General features: G+C 37.7%; 1 protein-coding gene across 9 annotated transcripts in view; it reads right to left on the reverse strand.

Annotated features, from left to right (window-relative positions):
• LOC120075323 (DEAD-box ATP-dependent RNA helicase FANCM) overlaps nucleotides 1-11218 on the reverse strand; it is a 77669-nt gene that overhangs the window by 35902 nt on the left and 30549 nt on the right. For all 9 annotated transcript variants that reach the window (XM_039028611.1, XM_039028610.1, XM_039028609.1 and 6 more), the window contains 6 exons: nucleotides 7649-7842; nucleotides 2876-3006; nucleotides 1702-1762; nucleotides 1521-1591; nucleotides 633-682; nucleotides 398-563 (listed from right to left, as the gene is read on the reverse strand). In XM_039028611.1, coding sequence (XP_038884539.1) covers nucleotides 398-563; nucleotides 633-682; nucleotides 1521-1591; nucleotides 1702-1762; nucleotides 2876-3006; nucleotides 7649-7842 — 673 coding nt within the window. The remainder of the gene's footprint in view (nucleotides 1-397; nucleotides 564-632; nucleotides 683-1520; nucleotides 1592-1701; nucleotides 1763-2875; nucleotides 3007-7648; nucleotides 7843-11218) is intronic.

Here is an 11218-nt window from a genome sequence, read left to right on the forward strand (position 1 = left end):
TATAAAAACAGCAACTGAAAGCTTCAGTAAATGAGCTTATATATCATAAAATAAAATAAACTTATTAAGGGAAAATTAATAAAAGGTGAGTGTTTTTTAATATATATTATAGGCCTACAATCTAATAATTGCATCCTCCTTCTGTCTGTCTTTTTTTGAGGTACTTGTTGTATCTGTCTTAATAATAATAATAAATAAATAAATAACTCACATCATTACATCTATATCTGTGTTTATTGGGTTAAGTGTGTTCAAGATTTAAAAAAAAAAACAAAAGAAAAAAAAAGTTAACAAACAAGTGGACAAGATATCTTGCTAAACTGATAAAAAACAACGTTAGATATAACTTCGAAATTTAATAAATGAGATTGATTGATAATTGAAAGTTCAAGGATATCCACTCGTCCATCATGCTTCCTTCCAGTTCTACCCATCCGTTGAATCATTCTTATTGGTGAAATGTTTGCATCAAAACAGATGACAAGATCAACTTCCATTATATCAAGACCTTCTTCGCCAATACATGTGGCAACAATGACATTGTACCCGCCAGCACGAAATTTCTGCACAGAAGTATATAATTTAGTACAGGTAGTTAATAGGAATAGTACCCGCAAACCCTGATTGCCTACCTCCAATACAGCCTGTTGAACCTTTTGTGATTGACCTTTGAGAAATTTTCCTGCAATACTCCAGACTAAGTAGCTTGTCCAACGTCAAAAATATGTCCCAACAAATAGAAGAAGTCCAAGCTCTAATAAATTGCAAATAGAACATAACTGGAGCAATTTAGATATATTTAAGCTCAATTCGAGTGACAAACTTTTCCTAATAGCTTTTCAGTAAGAGAACTATCCTGATCAAATTAAATAGTCCAAAGAACATGCTCTACAATATAATCATCTCACATGTGCTATGTGCAAAAAGGACATACCTGATATTGTTAAATCACCAATCAACCCAAAAGTTTAAGCTAATAGATCTTGATAAATTTAATCAATAATAGGTTAAATTACAAGTGTGATAGTTCAAGTTTTAGGGTTGTCTAACAGGAGGTCCCGAATTTAAAAAGTGATCATGAGCCTCTAAACTTTCAATGTTTTGTCTACATGTTCCATAAACTATAAAAACACAATTTTGAAAGTTTAGGGGGCTAAATTAGTAATGAACTGGTATGCATAAGTTCTCAAAAGAATAGTAATTTTCTCATTAGCCTTAAAAGACAACCTTCGGCCTTATTTATAAGCTGGAAGACAGAAGTTACAACCTAAATTACCCTTATAACGGCAGGGGAAAAGAAGTAAAGAGAAGCTAACTTAAAGAAAATACAATCACCTTTACCGTGAGGTAAGAGGGGAAAAGAAAAGCTGCTTATAAACACAACTTAAAAGAAAAGAAAGATTAACCCAAGAAAGGTCAAGAAAAACAAGATTAGGACCAAGGAAGACAAGATTATCTCAAAAGATTATACAACATTAACTAAATAATGACCAAAAATGAAGAAAAATGAAATTGCAAACCTGAGCTTTGACCAATAAACTCAGTAGCTCTGATAATGTCTTCAATCTTGGATAGTGCACTCATAATGTCCCTACATATTATACCGCATTGAGGCAAGTTTAAGGATAAATAATTGATTGAAATGTGTGCACCTCTAAATCATCGAATACTACAAAATTGAACTTGGAGAAAATATTTCACCTTACACTCCCCCTGAAGTTTGAGAATATAATCACCCTTGAATCTTGTGGATCCTTAGTTTCTGCAACAAAGTTATTTTGTTAACTAACATGTCAAAGCTTTCAATTACATCTCAGCCATTGGCATCAAACTCATCAAGAAAATTGGTTTCACACCAAAAGTGACCTGCAATTCAGTAGTCTAAAGATTTACAGAAAATTCAAAACCTAACATATGTGACACAGGTTATTATGAACCCATGAATACGTTAAATCTAGAGGCATTGGGATTAGTTTTTAGATAGCTACTACAGTCATTTTCCTTTACACAAATAGATAGAAAATTTACAGCTTATAACTCCAAAATCAAAAGCACGTCTCTACCAACTCAAGTTTCTCAACCCAACTTTTACGATATTGAGTTAATTCCAGATGCATTAGATTCTAAAGCATGAACCACCACCTAACTCTATTATTTGATAAACTAGAGACTTATAGGACATCTAATATCCAAGATATGTGACTCAGGGTACTTTGAACCACCACCAGTTAATTGAATCTAAAGGTCTTTACTATAATGCTTAGCCATGGGGTTAGTTTTGAGTTAACTACTACAACCATCCATTTGTCCCCCCACATAAGAATTGAAAATTTCACTGCGAAATTTTTAAATCCAATCCAAAATCCAAAAGAATGCCTCTTACCAACTCAAGTCCCTCAAACCAAACTTACACAACATTGAAAAAATGCATATGCATTAAAAAACTGAATAAGAATAGATACCAAAAAAAGAACTTATAATTCGAACGATTTTTTTTAGTAATTTTGTGGGTTTTTAGATCCAGTGACCATTGCTAAATCTCAAGAGGAGCAAACAATCAAGAGAGTGCATAAGACAAAAAGAGAAAAAAGGAGAGATGAGAAAATATGGTTCCTAGGTAAGGACAAAATGATTAATAAGAAGAAAAAAATCAATCGTATATCAACAGATTATACATTTTGCTTCGACCAGTAATATTCGAACAATACCATGATATCATGCTCTCAAGACTATGGAATATTCAAATACTTGAAATATGAAATAGAAATAAATAAACTTCAGAAATAAAACTAGAATAATCTCAGGCATCAATACTGCAAAAGAAACAGTGGTATACTAATAATGATGCCATGTCATGACTACAATTGGCACCTACTAAAATGGTCGACCAATACTTCCATCATTTTGGACAATTTGGGACTTGGTGCACCATGGGTCAAGCTCTTCTCCATTATGAGTCTCACTTTGCAGATATGATGATTTTTGCTCATAAATCTTGCAAAAGACCTGCAATAAGTAGGGCTCCATTGAACATGATGGCCAAAAACTTCAAGAAAAGAAAAATACTTGTAATATAATGTTTCCAATAACTACAGCACAAATAACCGTCTAAGTCTCTTCAGCTTAATAGACAAATAGCCAATAGCATTAATCTGGTGTCATGCAAGCACGTCATCAACTCAATGATCCAAATGAGTTTCTCCTTTAAGAGGAAGTACCTTAGTTTTAGGTAGGTGATGTAGCCCATTGTTGTTTCAACCGTGCATATGTTTACTTACTGGTTGTAACATTAGTTAGTTAGTAGTTCTGTTAGCTAAGTACTTTGGTTATTTGTTAGTTTTGGTAGCTAACCGAATGGATGTTAGGTGATTAGGATTTCAATTTATTGGAAATAAGGGGCTTTGTTGATAGTTTATAGCCCAGAGGGCATTTTAGTATTTTACTTTACTCTAGGTTTATTTCCTTTTTTGTATTGAGGCTGCTAGAGCCTATAAATATGACTTCTATTGTAACTTTCATAGTGTGTTAAAATAATGAAAAGAGACTCTCTATCGTGGTTTTCTTCTCCTTGTTCTAGGGTTTTCCATGTAAACCTAGTGTTGTCTATTTTCTGTCTTTTAACATGGTATCAGAGCATGGTGACGAAACCCTAGCAGCCCGGCGAAAACCAGCCGGTGCAAGATAACCTTAGCCCTGCACCGGCCCTGCTTCCGCCACAGCTACCGATGGGGCCTCTGACCACTGCCGCTACTATTGTCACCGCCGTCACCGCCACTGCTACTGCCGTCCAATTCGCCGTTGATCGATATTCTTAGTCATTACACATCCGTCCAACTCTAGCGCCGCCGCAACCCTTTAGTGGAAACCCTAGCGTCGCTGCCCTTTTTCACAATGCTGTCAGTATTCCTCCCTTGTTACCTAGTGTCATTGCTGCCTATCCCCCCAACCTTGCTACCAATAGTCGAAACATACACCTTGAAGCCGAGATTGGTGAGTCGTCCGCCTACCACATAGGTATCCCCTGTCGCAGCAACAAACCCCTCGCAACCACCAGGAATTCCCAACTCCTTTCCCTTCTAGCCGCAAGCAACCTACTTGTAGCCGTCGGGTCTTCCTCATCATCTGTCGCCTAGTTACAAACATCAAGGTTCGATTGGTTTATATCTAGTAATGGATCAACAACAGTTGACTAATCTTCAGTCCGATTTTCAACAACAAATCGCTGCTCTTTTTTTTTTTAACAAGAAACGAATATCTTCATTAAGATAATGAAAGATGTTATAAAGTGAATGAGAGGATACAAAAGCAAAAGAAACAAAAGGATGAATCAATAAGTGCACCCGAACATCTCAACTAGGTTGACACCTCCATAGCACTCTCATCATATCCGCAATAAAAAGTAAAGCAGTAAGGATAACAACTGAACAAAAATTTTATATCTCCATAATTCAGAAAAATGATTCCTCGGTTTTGAAATGTAATTTCAATGGTAGATGGCATAAAACCACAAAGATTTCTTTTAACCTGAATTTTTGCTTCCGCAACATTAATAAGATTAAAAGTTTCAAATGCAAATGATTCTAAACTACCAAAATAGGACCCAATAGCTTTAAATGATTGCCGGCTCCAATAGTCTAATGGAAGATTTTTAATCGAGATCCACCCACCGTATCCTTTCACCACATTCGGTCGACCGTGTACTTGTGTATTCCATTTTTCAAATTTCAAATAAAACTAACCACACTCTTACCATTTCACTAGGTAATCAATTATTTCTTCCACAACTCCCCAATCCAAATGAATTAAAGCATTTTCCGTGGACAAAGGAATGATAATGACATCCGTATTGAAGTATAACTTTAGTGTGTTAGCTATTTCTGGCCATTCATCAAACTCAAATAGTCGTGATACAATCCAAAGATTGTCAAAAATCTGTCTTGAAAGCATCAGAGTTCTTTTGAATCCAGTAAAACGACTTGCTCTATTTATCGGATGCTAAAACAAAGGCATACTACTTGCCGAAACTAATGTCCTTCTCCATGCTCTGTTTTTTTGTATTGGAACAGAGTATCGTGCTCCTTTGTCTTCTTCAGCAATTTTGACGTGAATAGGCCCAAAATCCTTAGTTTTTTGCAGTGTTTCCATTCTTTTCAGACTAAGATTATCGCCCGATGTTTCCTTCATCTCCAACAAAGTTCTGAGCATTTCAACAGAGGACTGCCATCCTTGCTTTGAGACTCCCATCGGAATATGAATAAAGTGTATCTCATAATCCAGCCCGAAGAGCTTCGAAACTTGGATAACTTAGTTTCTCCGTATCCATCTCTTCCATTTCTTACGAAAAAACACGAGAGAGAGTTCTTGATCGAATCTGATATATTTTCCACAAACCAAATAAGTTTCCATTTAGAGAGGACTAGCTGCTTTCCGACTTCAACATCTTCCACAATAAACTTACGGGATTCAAACCAAATACAAAAATACAAATTTTTCACTTTGCAACTTTTCATTTCCATGCTCGAAAATCCAATTTGAATGCTTTTAACTCAGAATCCAGACAAACAACGATTGGACGGCGTGCACCAGCGCGGATTGCAGACGACGGAAGGAGGTGGCATGATGGTGGATGAAGGAAAGATTCGGGAGGCTGGAAAGGATGGGTTTAGAAGGACAAATGACGGTTCCTTTGTATGAGAAATATGCATCTTAAACAACATAATACAAATTTAGCTTCGTATACATTACAAAAACACATCCATCCGAGCAAGCTTATACATGTCTACATAGTATTGACACAACATTTCTTCATGTATCAAAGGCTTGTGGGAAAGTTAATCTACTTTTCACATACTAGACCAGACAAATCATATTCTATGAGCATTGTTAGTCAGCACATGAATAATCCAAATGAACATCATCTCAAGGCTGTTAACCGGATTTTAAGATACTCGAAAGTGACTCCAGGTCATCGAATATTGTTTAAGAAGTCTTCAAACATAATGGTAGAACTTTATACTGATGTTAGTCGGGTTGGAGAGTTAACTGATTGAGATCTACATCTGGATATTGCTCTTATGTTTGGAGCAACTTAGTCACTTGGAGAAACAAAAAGCAGTCAGCGATAGTCAGAAGCAGTGCAGAGGCTAAATATCGAGCTCTAGCTTAGGAATTTGTGAAGGGATGTGGATACAACAGCTCTTGAAAGAACTACAGGTAGAAACTCAAAGCTCATTTAAAATACTTTTGTGACAATCAAGCAGCAATCAGCATAGCAAGGAATCATATCCATCATAACAAAACGAAACACAGGGATAGATTGACATTTCATATCTGAGAAGGTCAACAAGAACATGATAGAACTAAACTATGTTTCATCTCGCCATCAAATTGCCAACATTCTCACCAAAGCTTTATCGAGGAGAAAATTTTTATGAATTCAGTTCCAAGCTTGGATTGCATTCTATATACAATCCAAATTGAAGTGGAGTGTGGATTTGTGTATAGTGTAGTTGCCTTTGTTATTATTATTTGAATTATTATTGTTAAATGTTCATTCCTTTTATAATTAGTTCCCTTAGTTAGAATTCCTCATGTATTATATTTACCCGCTATTGGGTCCTTTTTGAGAAATAAGAAGAAATTGAATATTTCTCCAAAAACATCATAATCCAATACATATTACTCTAGTGACCTGAATAAATGAATGATATGAAGTGTTTTTCCTCTTAAACCTCTCACATTTTGTTACACCTTAATCAATAGTTTAGAAAAGAAAATATAATAATATTCGAGCAGTTTAACTCAAGTTAATTAGTTAGATATCATCCATAGTTGTAGGATATGGCCATGATTAAGACACACATGAATACATGGCTCAAGGATAGGAATCATCTAAGAAAATAACTAATCAGATAAATTTTTTTTAATAGGAAAGATAATATGTGTTGAAGATCCTACATTGGAAAAATCAACGGACCTCAAACTCTTAATAAGATAAATGGGCTACTCTTCAATTACCAATTGGTTTTGAGATTGAACCTCATACTATCAAATATGGTATCATAGCCCATTAAATCCAAATATGTGTTTGGTCTAATAAAAAGAAATTGAAATTCGATCAAGAATGGTGAACCTAAAAGAGGCACCATTTTAAGGGGGCATGTTGAGGATCCCACATTGAAAAAATCAAGGGACCTCAAACTCTTAATAACATGATCATGCACACTATGTAATGCTTCCCTTTCTATTGGTATTTGTTTTGAAGTAGTTTGCACTACATGTTTTGTCCTAGATGTACTAAGGGGTTTTGTACTTTTGGTTTTGGATTGTTCGCTTTATTTTGGTATATTCATTTAGTATGTTTGGATATGATGAGGGTGCTAAGGGGATGTCAACATAGTTGAGATGTCTGGGTGGACCTCCTAGTTCTCAGTTCTATTGTTCATTGCATCTCTCATATTGCACATTGAGCATTAGTCTCATGTCATTATTTCAATGAAGAGGCTTGTTTCCTTTAAAAAATAAATATAATAAAATTTATTAAAACATAAACACACACATGATCATGCAAAGAGAGTGCATAAACAAAGTTGTAACCACTTATTTCCCGTTGACAAAACTCAAAAGATATAATCTAAAAAAAATATACCCTTGTTGTAGCTTCTCTTCAAGCATCTCAGATGCTGGCCTTATTCCATGGCTCGAAAGTAACTTACGTATATGGTATAGCGTAATGAGTACTCCAAAGAAACCTTCCACATCTTGATACTTAATGTGTGGATGGACTGGTGGGGGTGCTTGACGAAATTTATCCCTGGAGTTCAGTAAATCACATGGGCTCAACTGGAAAAAAGAGTAGAGGAACATGAATAATGACTTCATTAATAGTAACATTGTTATTTTCTTTTTTTTACACAGCCAACTTTTATCAAGATAGATGAAAGAACAAAAGGAGGACAAAAAAATAGTAGTTGTTGGTGATAAAACAATAACTGATGGTTATAATAATTATAAAACTATAATTAAAAAATACAACTTAAAAAAAGAACAAAAAAATGTATGATAGTAAAATATAAGTAAAATAGTTACGAATAGATGCCCCTAGGTTCGCTTTTCCAAATACTAGTAGAATGATTGTTTGAGATTTTATCCCTCTTTTGAGTAATCGATTTATCCTTTTCTGAAAAGGAAACAAAACTTTTCATTGAATAAATGAAAAGAGACTAACGCTCAAGGTACAATGAAAACAAAAGAAAAAGAAGTCAAAACAGTGCAGCTAAGAATGCTTTTGACAGCATTAAACCAAAACAAACAAGACCAAGGTTTCAAGGCTGGCACTATCGGCACCACTTGCATCTAAAGACCAAACACATCTATCCAACAGCGTCGGCTCAATAAGCCTCCCATTTCAGGATTATCCTTAGATTTGCATGTTGAGGGTTGGCTCAACGGCGCCGTGTCATGCTCTGACTGTTTTCAGTGACTAAGCATGCGGCACTTGGATATTATCGAGCTTCAATAACACTCCAAGTAAGCCTTTAGAGGTTCAAAAATGGCTAAAAAACGAAGGGAAAGGAATCGTAAGTAGGTGGGCGTGAGAGAGTTTGAGAATGTTGCTTTATTGCTTGATCGAATTGCTTGTGTACAAATGAGACGCCCCTTTGGGCTATTTATATTTGTCTCCACCGATCTAGGCTCCCTCAAGGTCGGCCGTGGAGGTTTCTAGGCGCTCCAAGGAGTCCTAGACATGTCCTAGGTTATTCTAGACCCTTTTACATCATTCCGAGTACATACAAGATTATTCCAGACTCTTCTAGACAATTCGGAATACCAATGCCCCAGTTACCTTTTGCACACTGATGAACAAGCTATTTCATTCCTTCTTAGACAAGTTCGTGGTAGTTTACTTGGATGACATTGTAGTGTATAACCGGACCCTTGAAGAACATGTGCAGCACTTAACACAAGTCTTTCAAGTAGTTCGGGAAAACGAACAGTATATCAAGAAGGAGAAATGCTCATTTGCGCAAACGGAAGTGGAATTCCTGGGACATTGGATCAGAGATGGGGAGCTTCGAATGGACACAGCCAAGGTACGCGCAATACAGGACTGGAAACCCCCTTCTAATATTCTTGAATTGCGATCCTTTCTAGGCTTTGTCAACTATTATAGCCGATTCATCAAGAGTTACTCTGCCATCGCGGCACCCCTCACCAATCTACTGAGAAAGAATTAAACGTGGGATTGGTTGGAGGAATGCTAGAAAGCCTTTACTGAGCTCAAAGAAGCAGTTTCGCAAGAACCGGTTATGATGCTACCGGATTGCTCCAAACCCTTCGAAGTCCACACTGACGCTTCGGACTATGCTATTGGGGGAGTACTAATGCAACATGGGCACCCGATCACGTATGAAAGCCGCAAGTTGAATGACACTGAGCAGCGGTACACTGTACAAGAAAAGGAGATGACGGCTATTGTTCACTGCCTAAGGACATGGAGATATTATCTGTTGGGCAGTAAGGTTACAATAATGACGGATAATGTTGCAACCAGTTACTTTCAGACGCAAAAGAAGCTGTCACCAAAGCAAGCTCGGTGGCAGGACTTCCTAGCCGAATTTGACTACAAACTTGAGTACAAACCAGGCAGGACAAATGTGGTAGTCGATGTCCTTAGCAGAAAGGCAATAATCGCCACCCTCACTAACATACCTACTAGTGATTTTGTTGATCGCGTAAAGAAAGGTACGCAACAAGACCCTTTGGCTAGAGATTTACTCAAATTGGCAAAAGAAGGGAGAACACGGAGGTTCTGGGAACAAAATGGTACTCTTCTCACCATTGGCCACCGGCTCTTTGTGCCTAAATGGGGGAATCTGCAAAAAGATATCCTCAAAGAGTCTCATGACTCACTGTGGGTCGGACATCCGGGACTGGAAAGAACACTCGCCCTTGCACAAGACAAGTACTATTAGCCGCGAATGAAGGACGATGTGGAGACATACGTGAAAACCTGTCTCGTCTGCCAACAGGATAAGATAGAACAACAACCACCTGCTGGCTTACTAGAACCACTCCCCATTGCGGAGAAACCATGGAAGAGTATCACCATGGATTTTATTATGGCACTACCTAGATCAAAGGGCTTCGGAAGCATAATGGTGGTAGTGGACAGATTCAGTAAATACGCCACCTTCATCCCTTGCTCGGCCGATGTGAGAGTCGATTAGGCAGCACGACTCTTCTTTAAGAACATTGTGAAGCTATGGGGGATGCCCAAAAGTATCATCAGTGATCGAGACCCTCGCTTCACAGGCAAATTTTGGAGAGAACTCTTCAGACTAATGGGGACAGATCTAAACTTCTCCACAAGCTTCCATCCCCAGAGTGACGGACAGACAGAAAGAATTAATGCACTACTCGAAACATACTTAAGGCACTATGTTAGTGCCCATCAGAAAAACTAGGTGGATCTTCTTGACATTGCTCAATTTTCTTACAACCTGCAAAGAAGCGAGTCTACCGGGAAGAGTCCATTTGAAATAGTAATGAACCGCCAACCCAACACTCCGAGTGCCCTAATAACTGCCTATGAAGGACCAAACCCTTCAGCTTACAAGTTCGCCAGAGAATGGAAGGAAGAACAGGACATCACCCGGGTATACTTAGAAAAGGCTGCGTCACGAATGAAGAAATGGGCGGACAAAAGAAGACGTCCTATGGAATATCAAGAGGGAGACGAAGTAATGGTGAAATTAATACCAAATCAATTCAAGACCCCACGAAAGGTGCACAAGGGGCTGGTCAAGAGATATGAAGGACCATTCCCCATCATCGCTCGAGTAGGGAAGGCTGCTTACCGAGTAGAATTACCTCCCAAGCTCAAGATCCACAACGTCTTTCATGTAAGCATGTTAAAACCATTCCATGAAGACTCGAGAGATCCCAACCGGAGCAAATATACTCGAGCCCCAACAGCCATAGTAACCGAGTATGATAGAAAAGTTGAAGAAATCATGGCAGAAAGAAAAATAAAGAAGAGAGGGGTCCCCAATGTCACAATCGCTCTTTCGGAAAACTTTTCTCTAACACCGTTTTCCCTAAAACGGGGGTGGAGGTTGCGAGAGGCATTCGGTGTGCCATCGGCAGTCCGTATTCGAGTTGGCTGACTTGTTCGTGAGCGGGAACAAGTGCCGCACAATCGCTAAGAGAAGTTTCG

This window comes from Benincasa hispida, chromosome 4 (genome assembly GCF_009727055.1).
Source record: "Benincasa hispida cultivar B227 chromosome 4, ASM972705v1, whole genome shotgun sequence".
Lineage (NCBI taxonomy): Eukaryota > Viridiplantae > Streptophyta > Magnoliopsida > Cucurbitales > Cucurbitaceae > Benincasa > Benincasa hispida.